This window comes from Alligator sinensis, unplaced genomic scaffold (genome assembly GCF_000455745.1).
Source record: "Alligator sinensis unplaced genomic scaffold, ASM45574v1 scaffold1355_1, whole genome shotgun sequence".
Taxonomy (NCBI): Eukaryota; Metazoa; Chordata; order Crocodylia; family Alligatoridae; genus Alligator; species Alligator sinensis.
Window position 1 is genome coordinate 578 of NW_005842435.1, and position 20,104 is coordinate 20,681.

At 41.8% G+C, this 20,104-nt stretch overlaps 1 protein-coding gene across 1 annotated transcript in view; it reads left to right on the forward strand.

Annotated features, from left to right (window-relative positions):
• The first annotated feature begins 933 nt into the window (after positions 1-933).
• LOC102379219 (disheveled-associated activator of morphogenesis 2) overlaps positions 934-20,104 on the forward strand; it is a 77,677-nt gene continuing 58,506 nt past the window's right edge. Inside the window, exons 1-9 of the mRNA XM_025211862.1 lie at positions 934-1,044; positions 2,439-2,542; positions 4,867-4,933; positions 5,763-5,946; positions 7,499-7,637; positions 8,811-8,869; positions 9,297-9,481; positions 10,427-10,744; positions 17,791-17,898. Coding sequence (XP_025067647.1) covers positions 961-1,044; positions 2,439-2,542; positions 4,867-4,933; positions 5,763-5,946; positions 7,499-7,637; positions 8,811-8,869; positions 9,297-9,481; positions 10,427-10,744; positions 17,791-17,898 — 1,248 coding nt within the window. The 5' untranslated portion in view covers positions 934-960. The remainder of the gene's footprint in view (positions 1,045-2,438; positions 2,543-4,866; positions 4,934-5,762; positions 5,947-7,498; positions 7,638-8,810; positions 8,870-9,296; positions 9,482-10,426; positions 10,745-17,790; positions 17,899-20,104) is intronic.

A 20,104-nucleotide genomic window follows, 5' to 3' on the forward strand; every position in this document is an offset into this window, starting at 1 on the left:
TGGTTAGTGAGAGGATGTCAGTACTGAAATCCTGGTTTATCTCTATTTCCACATCGGCTTTGCAGCTCACATTTAAGTTCTACAGAGTTTGGAATTGAATTCACCACAGACAATCTTCCTCTTGAGTACAAATACCTAAAAGAAACTTGTTGAGTATTGAGCATGATTCTGCTTTATGGGAACTAATTGCTATCTAGGGAGCAAGTAGAAACAAGACCTGTTCCAAAGTATAGGAGCAATAATGCATTTTAGCAGGATCTCTTCCCTGGATGGCGGGTTCTGTTTTGGAGTTTTCTGTCCCCAGTGGTACTGGCAGATTCTGAAGCTAGGGTGTGAGAAAAGAAGAGAGGATTATTTGAATTCCATTGGTATAAATAAGCTGAGATATTTTACATGCAGAGAATTAAGCTAATACAACTGCCGTATCTGGGCTATGGAAAGATTTTTTTTTTTTTTTTTTTACTGATGCTCTATTGGATCATAATGGCAGGCACTTGAAGGGAATGGCAATATTTGCTTTACTCTGGGTAGTGAAACAAGGATTGTTCATTAGGCTCAGCTGGGCATTTTAGACCTGCTGTTTGTTGGTTTTTTCTTCTGGGTGACTAAAAATGCAATTCATACAGAAAGGCAAGATAACTGTCCCAAGGAGCATAGAAGAGAAGTAGACAAAGTTCTTTGGGTAAATCTGATATCTTTTATTAGACCTACGCAAATAGTTGGAAAAATTCTTCTTTGCAACCTTTCGGGTATAAAAACCCATCGTCAGGTTGAGGAAGCATCTGCAGTTGGTGTGTGCTCTTCCTGGATGGAATGAACCTTAGACCAACACAGATATAACTTCTACCCCTAGAAGAGAAGTATGCACTCTGAAAGATGTACATTGGAAAGCCATAGATTTCATTAGATTCTCATACCTCACCTTTGTTTCAGACATTGCTGAATGAGCTAGACCGAAGCATGGGGCGATATCGGGATGAAGTGAATCTAAAAACAGCCATCATGTCCTTTATCAATGCTGTTCTGAATGCAGGTGCTGGTGAGGTGAGTCGCTGTCCTGGATATTACAACTAAAATGGAACTTTTCCTATGGAATAATGTTATCTTGGAAATGGCAGTTAGACTGAAGTGCAAATCTTCCTGTACTATTGAACTGTCTTGTATTGTGGTATAACCCCTTGGGTTAGTTTGACCTTCTAACCATGCTCTTCAACATCTTCTATTTTATATCAATCCTGACATCATCCCACAAGCCCTTCAGATGCAGCAGAAACTGCCAATCCAATCTCTACCCTCCCTCATATTTGGGCAGTCCTCCTGTACCTTGCCAACATTAACTTACCCTCTTACCCCACACAAGTCTCTCAGTGCATCTCACTCCTGATCTGCATTGTCTTGTGCTAACTTAGTTCTCTTGCTCCCAGGCATCTCTGCCAGCAGAGTTGATTATGAAACAGTTTCACTCTCTGATTAAAAGCTGTAAGATGAGGAATACTTTTCCTATCTCAAGCTGGGAGAAAAACTCAAAAAGTCAGGGGAAAAAAAAAGAAAAATTATTAATAAAAAAATTGATAAAAACATTTTGTTTCAGTAATTGTGAAATATTTTGTTTGGATTATGGCCTTTTAAGATTTTAAAACACTGTTTTAGTCTGAAAGTATTAAACTCTCAAAATGGAAAGTCATTTCAACTCAACCCCCTTCCTCACCCAGATTTATGGTTGTAAATGTAAATATTTGACTTATATATCAAAATGGGGTATTTTGACTGTTTAAAACCCTTTTTTTCCTTAAAAAAAAAAAAAAGCTGAAACGGTGATCCTGTTTTGTGAACAGTTCTCACTTCAAGGCAGCCACTGATGGTAAAACATATTGGAAAAAAAATCCTGGTCAACTTTCTCTACCAGCGCACCTGAGTCTTTTATCTGCAGCTCATTTTTACAGCAGGGACTACCAAATGTGCCAGAATTTCTGATGGGTTTATGATGTACATACATAGGAACATGGAAGAAGCCTCTAAATTCTTTTTCATTGATGACCGTGGCTGGAAGTGGCCTGCTTTTAGTTCTTAGGATAACTACTAATTGTTTTGCTTTTTCTCTGTCCTCTGTTGGGCAATTTGTAGAACAGTGGTAGGTGTCTGAAATGCTGTCTTTCTGGACAGATATGTGGAATGGCTCATAGCTATATGGGAAGTGTTTGAAGGGAAACAGCAAGGTATATAGTTATCTTAATATGGCAGAGGACCTAATTTGAACTTTTTTATGGGTAGAGGGAGCTAGATTGTTCAGAGAGCTTCTGAGTAGAGAGAGGGAATATGAACCTACCTGTGAACTTCAAAATTCAAGATAGGCTATATTAAAAATGGGAAACACATTTTAATCGTATGTGTCTTAATCTAGTTTTTTGGTGTCTAATGTGTCTTTTCCCTCTTTTAAGGACAACTTGGAATTCCGGCTACACCTACGATATGAGTTTCTAATGCTGGGAATTCAACCTGTTATTGACAAGCTAAGAGGACATGAAAATGCAACATTAGACAGGTGAGGCATGTTTTTGGAGAATAATTCCTGAAGTATGGAACAGCAGTAGCTGCTCTAGAACTTTTTCCATCTGAATTTGATATAAATCTGAAGACAACCCTTTTCTCAAAAATTGACAAAAAGGGGTACACCATCCTAGAAATTGGTATACTGGCTATCAAGGCAACATAGGGGTTTTTTTTATATGAAATGGAAAGTGGACTGTATGAGGATTTCCTAAATTATGTCCTTGTAAAGTGGAGGTTATGAGCAGAATCCAAAAATTCTTCTAATTTTTTGTCTTTTTTAATTTCAAAAAGCAAACAGCAATAGTACAACAGCTGACAGAAGAGAAGTACACAGCCAAAGTTCAATAGCTTCACTAAGTCAAGATCTAGTTCACAGGGCCAGAGTTCTTGTTTTGAAATGCTGATGCAGTGACCGAAATTAAGTTATCTGCCAATTCTATAGCTTGCCACAACCACTGAGACAGCTAATGGATTTAAATATTTAGAATAACAAAACTGGGCAATTTGACTAAGGCACATGAAGGACTTATTAAATTCTACACAACAATGGGGAGCCCATGGAAATTCATCTGTTTAATAAAGTGAAGCTGTACAGGACAACTCAGGAGGTCTGATAATGGGAGCAGGTGGCTGTGAAGCAAATCCTCTCTTGCAGCCCACATAAGTTCCATAAAGAGAATAACTTTGAAACTGTGCTGTTCCCCCCTCTCCTCCTCCCTCCCCACATTGGACCCCACTTCTACCTACAGTTTACAGGCCACTGTGGATGGTTTGGAGAAGGGAAGTAATTTCTGCTGGGATTACATAGAGTGAAAGATTGCAGGATCAGTCTCCTAATCTTTATATCTGCTTTCTGAGACATATCACACTTAGGTTTTCCTTCTTTTGGCATCCCATCAAACTTAGGGTTTCCTTCTTTTGTTGATATGGGTGGGCAACAGCGTGAGGTGAGATTTCCACCCCAGGATCAAAATACAGACATGCTTGACACTTTAGAGAAGTGCAAATTTAGCTCCAGTTGCCTTTCCTAAAGGCAAGTAAATGAGTGTTATGTCTCTGTGACTGCAAAAAGACGTCTCCTTTGTGCCTCCATAACATTTCATGGTGACACAGAGTGAAAGCAAACAAATGACCATGCCCTTTGTCATGCCACAAATGCCCAAATTTGTGACCGTGACAAAAGGTAGCATTAATTTTTGCCTTTGTTTTGTTGTAGATGTCTGTTTTGCTTTAAATTGGAGAGTGCAAACAGCCCTGAGCTGCCTGTGAAATCCAGCCACCTTGGGCCGATGGCCTGGGTGTGCAGAATCAGGCCCGTGAAACCACATGTGTGCCTGCCCAGGTTTTGCTATTTGCTGAACCACATCCTGGCACAGCTGGTTTGCTTCATTTGGCGACATCTGTTTAGAGCCTGACTTGGCATATGGAAGTATGTTGCTAGGTTTCTCTTTTTATACACATATTTAAGCAGTAGTACTACTGGGCCAGATTATGTCCTGTTCTTCTGCTCTAAAGCTGGTCAAAGAGGGGAATTCAGTGCTCTTGCTCTGCATTTGCACTGTTCTACATAAATGAGTTTTTGGCCCATTGGCGCAGTGACATTTCTGTATCCCTGTATCCTGCTCAAACTCAGGAAACTTCAGTAGGAAGGTAGAGGAATTTCTGTATTTTGCAAGCAGCAATGGAGCAGGGTGAATCTAAGGACCTTAGATTCACCCTGCTCCATTGCTGGTTATGAGATCCAGGGCCAGGGGACTCACTGTGGGCTGGATGGAATCCCTTGGCAGTCCAGATCTAGCCTGTGAGCTGTATTTTGCCCACCCCCGGGTTACAGACGTACCCTAGGAACCTTAACATTTTCTCTGGTACATGTTAAAAATGGAACAGGATATTAACAGATTATTTTGGCAATCTGGCTAACGTGCCAGGGAAAGGACATTTCTAAGAAATCCATCTGCAGCAAGTGATATTATATCAGTTATGATACCGCATATCACATGACTTCCCCCTCCCCCCCATTTTTAGGCTATAGAAGCAGCAAGCACTTCAATCTGTGGATTTAAATGCAGATTAAAGACCATATGCAACTTGGCCCATCCACTTCTCCCAGATGGTCAATTAATCCCTATGAAATATCCTGAATAAATATTTCAAGGACAATCCTGTATCTCAGGGGGCTGGGCTATTGCTTCATCAGTCCAGTCATTATGCAAGTCCTTTGTTAGAAAACAGTTCCTTTTCTCCCCTGATTGCATTTTCAGTCTAAGTGAGAGTTGTGCCATGAACATTGGTTGGATTTGTTTTCCTTTCTCTTAGGCACTTAGATTTTTTTGAGATGGTCAGAAATGAAGATGACCTGGAACTTGCCAAGCGGTTTGATATGGTAAGTTTTCCACAGGGAAGCTAGAGTTGCCAGAAGCTGAATATCTACTTTGGTTGCTGAATGCAAAAGCCTACGACTTTCCCATGCTGTGAGCAAGGAGTGGCCTTGGCGGCTGAAGGGGTGTTGGATGCTCTTGTGATCACTGTTTTTCATTTAGGGGGTAGGGACCATGACATGTGAACAATGAAAACATTAACCACTGGCATGGCTCCTGCCAAAGGTTTTGGACAAAGGCTTTTATTTCCTTGCATTTTGCTGGGAGTTCAAGAAAAGAACAAGGCAGATGGATGAGGACTATGTTCTTATTAATGCCAGGCCCAAAACAGAATCCTGGATGCAAACAGAACTCAGCTCTGGATGTGGCTCAGGGCCATTTCTGATTATTATTGATTTATTTAAAAAAAAATCAGAAACCCCAGGATAACCTTATTAAGGTTCTCACCTTAATACTCCCTCTCTGAAATTCCCATGTATTTTTGGAATCATTGGGTAGTGTGAAGGCACACAGTGTAGTAACAGAAAGAAATAATTGGAGTAAGGTCTGGGCCATGACTTTCTTCAGTGCACTATGATCAGCCTTTGAGAATGCTCTGTTTATGGTCACTAGACTGAGGTCTGGCAGTGCTGAGGCCAAATGCCCATGTGTCTCCCTGCCTGGATCCTAACTCCCACTGTAGTCTATGTTCTGGACCATTGTGAGAGGCTGCTCAATACTTTAGGTTTTTTCTATCTCTACCAATTAACAACTTTTAACTTATGGTTTAATTTAGTCTTTCACTATTTTTCTTTTCCCTCTCACCCACTGTTTTGCTGCCTTTCTTCACTTCAGATCCATATTGATACCAAAAGTGCCACTCAGATGTTTGAGCTGATCAAGAAGAGATTGAAGCACACAGATGCCTACCCCTATTTGTTATCAATCCTCCAGCATTGCTTGCAGATGCCTTGTGAGTACATCACTGCTTTCCCAGAGCAGTGGGCAAGGGAGGAGGTGAACAGGAGCTTTGGTAGAGGTGAGAGATGACAGACCACGAAAAGAAAGGACAAGTTGTCTCTTTGGCTTTCATTCAGATGTGCGTGTGGTTGAAATGAGCTGGCTTTTAATATTGATCCCATCCAGTGGATTTCGCAAGGTTTTAATACATCAAGTGGAGGCTTGACCTCTCTGCCCTTGCAAACAAAATTAACTATCTGGGGGCCTTCCAGCTGGTCACAAACAGAGCTTTTTTTAGTTTTAAATTAGATGGCTTAGGGGAGAAAGAAAGAACTTTTGTCCTCTGGGTCTGGGAACTCCCCAGAGTAGGCGCCATTTTGAATTTTAACAAAATGAAACAAGGAATTAAACAAATCAAATAAAAGCTTCACTGTTGATGGGAAATTCCACAACACGTGTGCATTTGGCCTTTGTGCTCATGGCAGCGTGTGAGTAAAGGGCTCTCAAACTCTAACTGGAAAGTCCCATTAGCAGTTTATTTTCAGTGAGGGATGATATCAATAATTATTTGATTAAATCATAAATATAATAATGGCTGATGCTTCAAAAAGGTGGTGGCCAGAGAAAAGGCCTACTACAGACCCCTTGCACAACTATATGAGCACCTTTTAGGAATGTGGAGCTGTTGGACTGCTAGGGATTGATTGTAGTGTTTCAGTCATCCTTGAGCAGTGAGCCAGGGCAGGGAACCTCAGGAATAATAACTCTATGCCATGCCTTTCCAAAGGGACACAATGCAGTAAGGGGCAACTGTTGGATGTTAAATAGTCACCCACAGACCCAATCCACTGTCACATACTGAGCTCCTTAGCATTGTTCAAAGCAACACATAAACTTTGGATGTTCAGGGAGACCCCAGAATGTGCTAGAGAAGGAGGGATAAATTGTGATGGGAATGTTGTTAGGAGAGTCACAGTGCAAAAATTTACTGAAGTGCTTACTAAAAATAGCTTGAAAGGGTTACATTTGAAATCTAATAGGCTAATGCACAGCACATTTCCCGCTGCTGTGCCTACACAGTACATAGTTGTGCCCTAAAGGGATCCTGCCCTTCTAATAGATACCTAGTGGGTAAGTCTCCTTTTATACTTTGGAAACACTCATATAGCCAATCGAGTTTTACTGAATGCAGATAATTCACTATGCAGATGACAAATATGAGTATTTGCTAAATTCCTGATCACTGTGGGATCTTGGCACCAAAACAAATGACAAGCCCCAGCAAGTCTCAAAGTCAGGACTTGGACTTGTGGAGCTACTTCTATAGGGCAATGTATGCATGCACTTACCTTGATCTGCAGAAGGATGTGCCTTGTTTGAGTGTGCAGATTAGCTGCAGGTATCTGTGTGCACGTTTGAAAGGCATTTGAACAGTTTATGTAAGCAACTATATAAGGTGAAAGGCAGTGTTCTATAGTTGACCAGTTGTAAGGTGTTGACAATTCCATTGATTTTGTTAAGATGGGTACAAAACAGGTAGGGGTATTGGCTCATTGGTTGGGGATGAGCCAGGTACAAACACTTTCACATGGGAATAAAAGCACTTTTGTGTTTGGTTTCTCTCCCTGAAGATAAGCGGAATGGGGGAAATTTCCAGCAATGGCAGCTGTTAGACAGAATACTACAACAGATTGTTCTCCAGGATGACAGAGGGGAAGATCCGGATACAGCTCCGTTGGAAAACTTCAATGTCAAGAACATTATCAAGATGTAAGCACAGTGTTTAATAAGGATCATTCATTTATTTTATACAGGTTGCAAGTGGTGCTTAACAAGTCAAATATCATGTCCCTACTCTGAAGACCATATGTCTCATTTATATTTTATTGTCACCTGTTAATTTTCTTGTCATGAAATTTTAACTAAAGTTTTCTTGTCCCATCTCTTTTGTGAAAATGTTGATGAACCCTCACTCACAGAAGGCTTCTTGTGTTATGGCCAGTCTATGATAGATAGGTCATCCTATAAGCCAGTTCTCTAGTTGGCTCTCTCTGTCCAACATACCATGCACATCCCTGCATCTTCCAATTATAAGCAGTTTGATTGTACTGCACACCTGGATGGCCACTGGGGACAATTTTTGGTTCATTAGGTCTTGGGTGAAGTCACTGTGAAGTGTTTTGTGATGGATAGAAAAAAAAACTATCCTGTAGAAACAGATCCGATCCTATTACATATCTAACAGTACTTTCTCAAATGACTGAGAGCCAGAATTAGTTAATCTGAAAAGCACACTCTAACTGACTACTTTCTTTTACTCCCAGTATGGGACCTCTCCATACACTCTTTACCCCATCACCCTGTGTTGCTTGTTTTGTGGCTACTGCTCAAGCTGTGTATTTAAACTATCTCTATCTTGCATATTTTTTCACTAGGAGGGAAACATCTAAGCCAGTAGGGCAGAGAAATGTTGTCTGACAACATTGATTGGCTCTCAAAAATGTAGCCACTCCCTGTCTCCCTACCAGAAAGAGAAACCCAATTGCAAAAGGACAGTAGAAGAATGGGAACTGAATCTTTAAACAGGGCAGGACAATAATTTGTGACCAGCAGTAGTAGTAATTCTAGCTCTGAATATCATGATGACAGCAAGTAGATTGTATAGCTCAAGGTATCCATCACCAGAAAATAAATTAGAAAGGCTCCGTGGCCTTGGAGCCTTGTATAGCTTTGAATAATAGCGGGATCACTTTCTGTAGCATCAGATATTAACTATAGTGGGAAGATGGGTATTGAACTAAACTGACAAGAGATCTGATCTTGTGCAGAAATACTACATTACATATGTGACATCATTTGCTAATCATTTTAACTTGCAAGTAGTTGCTTATAACAGTTTCTTAGCTCAGTTTGGATCATGAATGATCTGGTCTCACCTTTCAGGCTGGTGAATGAGAATGAAGTGAAACAGTGGCGGGATCAGGCAGAGAAGTTCCGAAAAGGTAAGTGCACTCCCTGGGTTTGGAGGTGAGAGGGAGGATACAATATAATTTCAGAATGACAGACAGTAGAATTGGAAAACATGTGCTGGGTCATCTGGTTTGTCCCTCCTGGGGACCAATGCTTGATTGTTTCCTGGAGTTTAATTTTTTCCAGTTCTCAGCCAGATTCATTGAAATGACTTGTGTAATGGGGCTTCCATCACTACTCATGAGAGAAGTTTGAGAAATGCTTCCACACCTTTGGCCTACATTTTTCCTTTCCCTAATTCCATCCCATTGCTCTTAGTGATAACTCCCAAACATAACTAATAGGTTTCAGGTACTTATAGACATTTATCGCTGTTTAACTTTCACCTCTTTGGAGGCCATTCATGGGCTTTGTTGCATCAGTCATGCTTCTGCATTCTCCCTGCACTGCTTTCTCTAGAACACACAGAGCTGATGATCAGGCTGGAGAAGAAGGAGCGGGAATGTGAGACAAAAACCCAGGAGAAAGATGAAATGATGAAGACATTGAACAAGATGAAAGACAAGCTGCAGAAGGAATCCTTGGAGCTGCGCCAGACCCGGGATCAGATGAATGACCTGGTAGTTCAACTCAGTGAGTTCTCGGTACGAAATTGGGACTTTTCCTCTCCCCCTTTAAAACAAAGAAGCAAATAATGTGAAACAGGGGTATGTTTCCTGTACAAAGGGCATTTAAAATGAGAGCTGCAAACAAAAAAAAGCTTAAAAATCGAAGAGATAGGCCTGCAGTAGGGATAAAGTACCTTCTCTGGTAGGTGTTACCCAGGTCAACATCCATGTTCCTTCCTCTCTTTTCAACCTCTGTCTTCATTTAACCATGCACTAAAATTGAGAGAGAGAGAGAGAGAGATGCACCTCCCCCATTTCACCCAGCACAGGAGATAACCATCATTTGTACTGAAAATGCCAAATGAAATGTGGTTGAGTGATGATGGTGCTCCTCTTGCCAGGGGTGAATGGGAGAATGGAAATGCTGACACTTACTTATAGGTATAGGGAATATTGGGAAGAGGCATGCTCCTTGTGGAGCCTTGGGAAGGGCTGTAGCTGCCTTGATACATTGTTAAGCATCACATTTCCAGCCTGTCCTTCCTCCCTGATGCCATATTTTTTCTCCGCTCCCAACATGCCTCAACCTCAGGGACTTGAGGCACATCCCTTAAGAGCTAAGTCACTACAAATAGGTGCTTTGTTCCCCACTTTGTGTTCAGACTGTTGCGGGTGGGGGGAGTTAGCAGTTGACATTTCAGACCTTAACATTCAAAATTCATGAATCAAACCCTTAAAATTCATGGCTTGGCTTAAGAAAAAGCACGAGCCTGTTCATTTTCTTAAACAATATGTATGGTTCTTTTACTCACTTTCTGGTTTCTGAGATGTTTATGATCCCATTCTCAAGCACTCCTCAACTATTGGGTAGGTTGGAAATTTTCCCTTTTAAATAGAGGCTGCGGTTCTTCTATGGTCAGGTGGCATCATGGCTTCAAATGCGGGCATCTTCAAAAAACCTGTACTGCTTTTGTTTTTCAGCAAGGGGGAAGTATTTCCTTCTCACCCCTACCCCCACCGCCTCCTGGTGGCCCATTGGCTGTGCCTTCCTCCATGATGTCAGAGAGCTTGCCACCCCTTCCACCACCTCTCCCATTCTCCACTTGTCCTCCTCCACCTGCACCACCACCACCTCCAGGAGGACCTCCTCCACCACCCGGAGCCCCACCTTTCTTCAGCATGGGGATGCCTCTGCCTACCACAACCACCTTCAGCAGTACTGGGACCAGCTTGAAGAAGAAATCTATCCCTCAGCCTTCGCACCCCCTGAAATCCTTCAACTGGGCCAAATTGAATGAGGTAAGATATGGGAACCCTGTCAGCACATACTCTGTGTTAGTTAGGTGTTCACCAGAATTGGCTAGTGCAATAGAGGCAATGTCCATGGTGATAGAAGTGGATGCCCTCATGCCTCTCTTCAGCTGGAAGGGAGGCATTTCCTGCAGGCCATAAAGATATCAGCAGTGTATCTCATCTTTGATGCACAGCCTTTGTAGTGAACAGAGCACCACCTAGACTTTTCTGCTTCAGTTCCAGGTGTCTCTGTTATGAAGACACAGGCACAATAGGTTTTAATGGTTCAGATCAGAACTAGGTGTCTTCATGGCTAAAGCACAGAGAGCCTCATCCTGCAGGTACTTGTCACTGGACATTAAATCCATGATCTGTAACCAAAGCACCTTGTGGGCTGCACATAAGGCAGAACCAGTTCTCAAATGAGCTTCCTTTACTCTGCCAGGGAGAACTTGGGAATGGGCATCGGTCCATCGCTCTCATTACTCATTCCTTTCATGGCCACATCTAAACCCAAAGAACTGCCCCACTCACAGTTGGACCCTCAGCTTCTTGCCATTATACTCTTCCATGGGGCAAAAGAAGTCCTAAGTGACACTGCAATAAGAAATGGAAGAGAATTCATATTGATTCTCCAATGGCTCACTCCTTTTCTGCCACCTCTTCAGCCTCCCCCACCCCTCTGCTTCTTCCCTCCTCCTGGATTTTTTTTCTCCCCTTCTTTCTGTCTTTTCTTTTTCTTTTCTTTTCTTTTTTCTTTTTTTTTTTTGCACAGATAAAAAGGTGTCTGTGTTGAGTTTGGATGGCTGCCTAGAAACCCACGTTCTTTTTTAGACTGAAGCTCACCCGGGGCCCAACTCAGGCATTCAGAATGAGTGTCCGGGGACCTCCGGAATGCCGCAAGAATTCTCTCTCTCTCTCTCTCTCCCTCCTTTCCTTTAAAACAAAATGAAGTAAAATAGCTGCTGTACTGTCTGTGCTTGTCTGTCAGGGCCACGTGGGGGTGTGGGAGAGAATGTAAGAGCATGGATTTATTTTCCTTTTCAGAACATGGGACTTAGTGCTCTGAAGAAAAGCAATAATTACAATATAGATATATTTAAAAAAAATGGGAGAGAATCACAGGTGTTTCTGTTTAGTGTACTGTAACCACAGGCTTAGCCTGCCCTCTGGTTAAGAGTGGAGGCAGCTGTGCTAATAAATTTGAAGGCCTCAGTTGTGAGGTGGGTGAAAGATGCTATTTTGGGGAATGCAAAATACTTTTGAGGGTCTAAGGGAAAGGATTTTCCTATTAGAGCTTTTGCCAATATTAATATTTTGACCTAGCAAGGTGTCTATAGATTCCAGAAGTGGTGCTGCAGCCAGTGGGGAGTAGCTGGACCTGCTTTTTGGGGCACCTTTTGTCTCAGGATCAGTCGGCTCTGATTGCAGTAAGGCAGAACTCATTCACTAGTTCCTTACTGGGCACTTTGCTCACTCCTGTGAGTGACAGCCCACGGGTTTTAATCTTGCCTTCACAATGAAAGGTCACAAGTCAGACCACTGATACAGCATAATGGATCAGTTTTTCATTTTATTTATTTATCAGCATTTCTATAGCACTTGTTTCCCATAGTATCCAAGTGCCTAGCAAACACTAACAGAGTCCTGTTATATTGTGGGGTTGCAACTCTATTTTAAAGTTGAGGAAAGATGGACACAAAGGAGTCAAGTGGTGTTGTTATAGGTGGGGCAGAGGGGTAGAGGAAAGTTTGCAGTGCCTGTGACATACCTGCTCCTTATATAAATAGAGGGGATTGGATACTTGAGTCGGCACCTCTCACTTGTGTTACCAGTAGCTGTGGTGGGATAGAACCATCCTATTGTGTATTATGAGAATGCTCAGATGTTTCTAACTCTTACTGTCTAAGCACGTGGCAATAATAAATTGTATTCCACAATTCCCAGGGGTGCTGGGAAAGGGAAGTCAAGAGGAGCTTAGTTGGCAGACATGCCTTCTAACAAGGAAACTACCAGCCACATACTAATTTCCCCAGAGATTGACAGTCTGTTAGCTTTGTTCTGAGTTGATGGCTAGTTGTCAAAGATGCCATACAGTACTGTATATTCATTGCTAGTGCTTTCTAAAAAGGCAGAGCATTGCAACATAGCCATTGTGATTCCTAGAAAGTTTTTCTTCTTTGTTCCTGGAGGTTGCTGGTCCTTACAAATGATTCACCCTGGATTTTATACAAGGCTCAAAGGCATACTGGAACCAGAGACTTGTTGTTCATTTTAATGACAGACCAGATCCAGTCATTCTGGAAGTTTGGGTCCAGATGTAGATCAGATTTTAGTCAGCTCTCTATCAGTATAACAAGTTGGCATAGGGATGGTCATCCTGCAGCATGCCACCCACAAATAACATGGGCAGCCTCTGTATGGCACACAGCACACCAGGGAGGAGCAAGCAGTACAGCAGCAGATAGGGCAAAAAGCAGAGTGGAAGATCGGGCAGGGGAAGGTGATTGGAATGGCATTCAGGGAGGGTGTAGAGCTAATTTGTCAAAAAGGTTGGCCCCTACTAAGTTAGAATATTCATTTGAAGCTATCTGAGTAACCTGAGTCAACCTTGACTTGCCTTCGTCTGTGATTATTGTTTTTGGTGACTGCACATTATAGAGTTCTTCAACGTTTGGTAGTCAGTATACAGGTGAACTTAAATAGACTGTCTGTAGTCAACTCCTGATTGCTGAGATTGTTCTGAGATTCTCTCACTGGTTTTTCCATGTCTACCATAGCATCTACATAGTCAAAGAAAAAAATCCCCCACATTTTAACAAAATAAAAGTTCACCTTGAGATTGAATTTATTTCAGGACTGTGTAATTGTTTCCTTTTGTGAAAATGGCAAATAATTCATGCAAATATGGAACCTGTCACTTCCATTGTGAACAGTTGCCTTTGCTGGTGGAAACTGGAGAAATAAGATAACTTCAGTATTGTTTGTCATTGTAGAAAAACTTTGATTTAGCCCAAGGAAAAGAAGCCAGTAGTTTTTTCACAAGTTATTCATAGAATTGGATTATTGGATCTCCTGTTTTGATGGGTAAAGCAGAAGTCTCTTAGAGAGCTCTGTCCCATAGGAATATTATTGATGAACTGCCACTGAAGTTGGAAGTGAAGATTCTGCTTTCCCACAGGAAAAACCATTAAAGATGCTAGGGCTTTCTTTAGTAAAGAGCTCCTTAAACTAGCCTCAGTACCCCAGCAAACAGTGATGGCCCCTACATAGTAATGTAGGGTAGACATGAGCTTTCCAACATTGATGGAAAGTTTTCCATAGAATCTCAATGCTCACAGTGATCTTGGGTAGTGCTTTACCATGAAAAGAGATAAAATGGCTGCTGTCAAGTTGAAAAAGTGTCAAAAAATAGAAATATGAAGCCAGTTTTTTTCCTTGAAATGGACCCAAGCTAGGTTTATTTACCCTGGAAATGAACACATTTTTCTACCCCATTTTCAAGCTCATAGTGGAATGAACTCCAGTTTCAAGCAATTTCCCTTTTTCCATTGTGAGTATTTTATGCTTGTCTAGGGATTGCCTTTTACAAAATTAATAGGACACTCCTGATTTTCATGCATTTCTCTTGACTTGCAGGATAGCTGTAGAGGGCCCCCAAAATGATGTCATTGCTCACTCATGTTGGGATGTTATACTGATGTCTGATGGTGTTTGATGACTTGAGGGTACAGTTATTAGTCTAACAAGACAAATGGAAACAGCTGGGCAGATATGGAGGAGGACAAGGCAGTATGACTTCCCACTCCATGCCACCCCCTAGCTTTGCTGTACTTAAAACCCTACAGTTGTTCCAGCAGGGTGTGCTTCATTTCAAGCATGCAAGTGCGGAATGAAGTACATGCCGCTGGGTTATAAATGTCGCACATTAAAAGGCCCTATCTCAGTAGTGCAAATTCCCAGCTAATCACAGTGTTTCTCAAACTAGCACTTCCCCCTCATTTCTTAGCTAATCACTTGGGGACACTGGGAAATGTAGTTCATGAGGTTGACTTCTCAAAATGGGCCAAGACTTGTGCAAAATAGGGAAACCACATAGATCAGCAGGCTTGTAACCAAAAGAAAAAAAAAGAATTAGCGAAGGAGGGAAATGCACGTAATAGATGAAGTGATCTTTCTTCGGGGGAAGCGGGAGAAAGAACAAGTAAAAGAATTTATTTTATTTTTAAATTGTTAGTTGGGGACCATAAATATTTTTATGGAGCTGAGGGAATCATTTATCATACCAAGCACACTATGTGAGTCTGTTTCTCTTAAAATGCTCAGTCTCTCTGGCCGATGACAAGAAACTATCAGCCAGTTAATCCATAACTGAGCAGCAAGAGCACAGCAGAGGAAATTGTCTGGCAGCAATGTGCAACTTTTCAAGGGCAGAGCTCATAACAAGAAAAGAAGGGGCAGCATCTGTGTGTGTACACGCGTGCGCACTGTAATGAAAAACTATTTGTATACATCCACCTCTCTGTCCAGTGTTTTTCTTCAGCTGTATTACCTGGTATGCTTTTTCAACATTTAAGCTAGGCTAGCTGGGAAGAAAGGTCTTTTGCACTCGCCACTGAGACTAGTCCTGGTTTGTGAACTGTTTTTTTAGGTTTATGTAATATGCAACAAAGCAACTTTAAATAAGACCATACTCATCCTGCATCTTGAAAGGAATCTTATTTGGATTTTAAAGTAGTAGTGTTCCCTGAGGGAGGACTGGGGAAAGTGATTATTGTATTCTCTTTGCAGTTCTTATTTCCAGGCAGATCTGAATTCTGGTGAGGCTAGTTTATAATACATTCTCACAGGTCCTAGTCACACAGACTTTGTTCTTGCTGTAGATTTCCAGCCTGGTATCTAGATCAACAGAGTCTGTGCAAATAGCTGTAACTTTGGTCCGGGCACCCTCAGGGATTATTAATGCAGTAAGGTCCAGAGTTGCAGTAAGGTCCAGAGTTTCTCATGGATGTCTCTGCCCACCCTATAAAAAAGCACACCCCTGGGTCCCAATTAGCAAAGGGATAACCAGAAAAGGCAGTATGGCTCAGAGAATTATCCAGAAATATGGACGCTGGTCTAGAACTTTTGGAAACTGCCAAATTAGGCACACAGTCTCATGAAAACACACACAGTCTGTGTGCTTTTGGTTAAGAATGAAAGTAGAGTTCAGGGATGGGACAGAATGAAATTAAACTGTTTTCTGTTACCAAAAGGTTTGGGCTAGTTGTAATTTCTCTTAAACTGGTTGGCTCTCCTTTAGTCATGAGGAAATCTAAATATTGTGACAATATAACGGCAACTTTCCAGTGTTGGAAAGGAGGACCAGAGTGGATGCAGGAAAAAAAATGAAAAAGTGTTGGTGGCGAGCTTGCTAGATTTGTGAGTGCTGCTCTCGTGCGAGAGCTTTACAAGGCTGTAGTGACTCTCACTGGCATAGCTCTCCTCCCACTCTTGACTTAAGCATTCATAAGCTGCCTGAGAGAAGGGAGGGTGTTGCTTTTCCTTTGCATCTTCTTTCCTGCTAGGAATTTTTTCTGGAACACTTCACCTTCTTTATTTTCCTACCTTTATTTATCCTCCATCAGGTGTTTTTCCTGTTTCCCTGCCCCTTGTGGCTGAACACATTTCTCTCATTCCTTTAATGACTGTGCATGGGAAGTGGAGCCTGTTCCTAATTAGTACTTACAAAGAAGTGTTAATGCATCTCGCTGCATAGGTGTATGCCGGGGCTGGAATCTGTGGAAGGGTCTCATTGCCATCATTAGGTGTCCCTCACTCTGTCTGAGATCCCCCTAGTGTTATTCTTTTGCACTTTCATTCACAGGATTTTTTTTCTCTTTTAGCACTTCCTTCTTTTTGTCTAGATTTTTATTTTTGAATAAGCATCTCTTTTAGTATAGTAAAGGAATTTAGTGCAATTGAAAGACACAGTGTTGTCAGCCCTAAAGAATGAAATCTTCTCTGCTGAATGAGTAGATTGCTCCCAGCCACCATGTCTCTACCCAGACTTGGATGGATAGTCTCTGGGAATAAGAAGGTTGTTCAGTCTCCGTGGCCTATTCAGCTGGGGGCACATTTGCTGAGACTGCAAGGAATGGCAAAACCCATCTCCCAGCTCTGAATGATTGCCAAGCATTAACTCGAATGTTGTCAAAGCTTCCTTGTTCCCGTGATCCCGAAAGGCATGTTATTGAAGGCAGAGGGAGAGGAGAGGGAGTGTTGCCTGGCTCTGATAAGCTGATGTTTCTCTCACTTTCATATTAACCACCCGCCAGACCATAGGGAACTCTGTTAGACATCTGGCTGCCTTCACAGCTATGAATAGTGCCCACTACTGTCAGTGCTGTTGTGTAAGAGATTGGGATATAGTTCATGTCTATTTGAGATGTCTGGGAATTTTGTAGTATGGACAGGGAAGTTCATTCACAAGGAGACAATTGGCCTTTAAAGGTTTGGAAGCAGTCAGGTGGAAGTAATAGCCTTGTCACCTTCATTCATATCCAGGATAAGAATCCACACCCAATTAGGAATTGTGACAGAGCCTTGTGAAAGCTGCAGATGGAGGGGATAATGCCTGGGATTTTCCACACATCCCTCCTGTTTCCTTCTTATGATGGCCACTTTTGCTGCAGCATGACCACATTCATCTGCTGCAATAATGGCCAGCCTTGAGAGGAGACATGCCCATGGGAGGCTGAGTGATATCCAAGATGATACACAGTAGCCTGCGAATACAATATTTAACCAGAGCGATTGATGCAACTCATATTGCAAAATGCTCAGGATAGAAGACGTGCCCATCATTTTATAAGATTTTCTCCCTTTATTTGCAAATTCCTCTTTGCTTTTCAGAAACAAAGCATGATCCCAAAATGACAGAAGCAACATGTGATATGACGTGTCAAGTAGATATGATAGCTTTCTCTGTGTAGCTGAAATTGGATGCGTTTAGCTGTAAGTTTTCATGCTGGTTTATCTCCTGAACATATGGGTTTCTCTTTGGATTGCAGGAGAAGATCCATGGCACAATTTGGCATGAAATTGATGACTTAAAGGCTTTCAAAGTTTTGGACTTGGAGGATTTTGAAAAAATGTTCTCAGCTTATCAAAGACACCAGGTAAGTATGGGGGCTCTTCTTCAGCATCTCAGACCCTGCTTTTCTGGAGATTCTGGATCAGGCTGGGACATGGTAGGATGACTAGAGGTAGCACCTATGTGAAGACTAGCAGAGGGTGTATGTCTCACTGAATGTTTGATACTCCCTACAAACTCATGAGGCTCAGGTGGGGGAATGTTGACAAGAATACAACTTGCTGCTGCCTTCATATTTAATATTAACACATAGCTCTTGGGGCAGAATTCTCTTACCCTTTGCGTGCCTAAATGGCAGATGTCTGGCCATGTAAGTAGCCTTTTTGGCACTTACATGCTGTGTATCATTCTATTGCCTCTGCAATGTGCATGTATGCTATAGACTATGCACTGACTGAGCAGGTACACAGTTGTGCCCATTGTGGATACGAGAAGCACAAAATTATAGTCAGAAAAAAACTTGCATGTCTTGCATGGCTTCCTAGCACAGTATTATAACCATTGGCTGCCTATACACATGCTCTAAGTGGGGTGTGTTTTAATTAGAGTGGTTCCTGGAGATTTGCTATAAGTAAGACGCCTCATTGTCACATGTATTAAGCTGCACCATGCTTCAAAATGGCTGCAGAGGCAATCTGACTAAAGGTCATTCGATGAATTTTGAAACATTAATTTTGAAACTTGGGGGTGGCTTAACAAACGTGATGTTGAGGCAACGCTGGAGAGTTCTAATTAGAACACGGAGTAGTCTTGATTAATCAAAGTAAAAGAGGTACAAGTTCAAATCCTTTTGGGTGAACTAATCTATTCAGCTACTGGGGCTAAAATATGGGGAAGTCCTTTTCTTGTTTTGTTCCCCAGACTCTATGCTCAGGTATACAGCTATGTAGCTGCATGTCTGCTTGGCCAGTGCATAGTCAAGCAGGTACATGAGCAGTACATATGCTTGCATATCCACACCAAAGGCAATAACAAAATTCCAAACTGTGAGTAAGTGCCACAAAGGCTCCTTCCATAGCTGGGGAATGTGCCAGGCAGGGCACATAAAGGATAATAGAATTTTGTTCTTGGAGACTGCTTATTTCAGCAGGTGGTGCTCCAGCTTGATTGGAGTAACAACTAGCTTCTGTAAAGTTCTTGAACTTCATGTTCATCGCCATGTTTCTTTCTATCTTTATTTCTTCCATCCATCCATGGAAAAACTCTGGGCAACTACAGAATATTGAGCAGTGCCACCGAATTAGCTGTGTTTTGCTTTGTGTCTTTTTTCCCAAACATGTTAGCCAAGCTGCCTGAGTTACAGAAATGGTCAAAGCTGAAGATTATAATGCTAACAACATACTTTAAAAGCAGTCATTTATTAAAAGGTCTTTTCCCCACTCCTTTACTTGGAAAGCGAGTCACCTGCAATTTGTCTGCCTCTGCTGAATGAGATTCAGCTGAACGGAAGCTGTACTCCTAATCCCTTTACTCCTCCAGCTTTCTGTTACACTTGTAGTGTACTCAGGAAAACCAAATGTGTCCCAAACGTATGGGATCAAACCACTGCTGCTTAGTCTCAGAACAAACACAGGAAATAAGCAGGAAGTTACTGGCAAGGTGCTGAAATGGTGCTCCATTTGGCACCATGGAATCATTGCCCAAGTAGCTTGATTCGACATCTGCACCTGGTTGCAGCAATGTGTCTAGCAAGATACCATTCTGATGCAGTGGTTTTGCATTAACATGTGACATCAAGATGCAAACATTGAAGCTTCAACCCCAGGCTTTCCAATCTCTTGCTTTCTTTGGGCCCCTAAATCCAAAGCCAAGCCTATCTTTGTCTGCCAACTCTCAGTTAGGAACATAATATTTATGGCTGCATTACCAACAACTGAAAAGCAATTTGGCTTATTCAACCATAAACTAACCTGCCCATAACCCTTTCCCGCTGGCATGAAGCCATCCCTTGTTAGTGCCCTTGGTGCATCTCAGAACAGTCTTTTTGATCCTCATTTAAAGAAAAGAATACTGTGGTATTTTTGACAATGGCCTCAGACACTATAGTATGCTACACTAGAGGGAAATGTAGTCATATTTTTGTATTAAGGTGCATTGGTGCCATTCCAGCTTTGGTTTCAATTTTATACCTTTTTTTGTCTTTAAATACTGTTTTGCTATTACTTTAATATTATCTTTTTCATCTATGTTTGTCCCAAATGCAAACTGGATTCCAGTTGACAAATCCACAC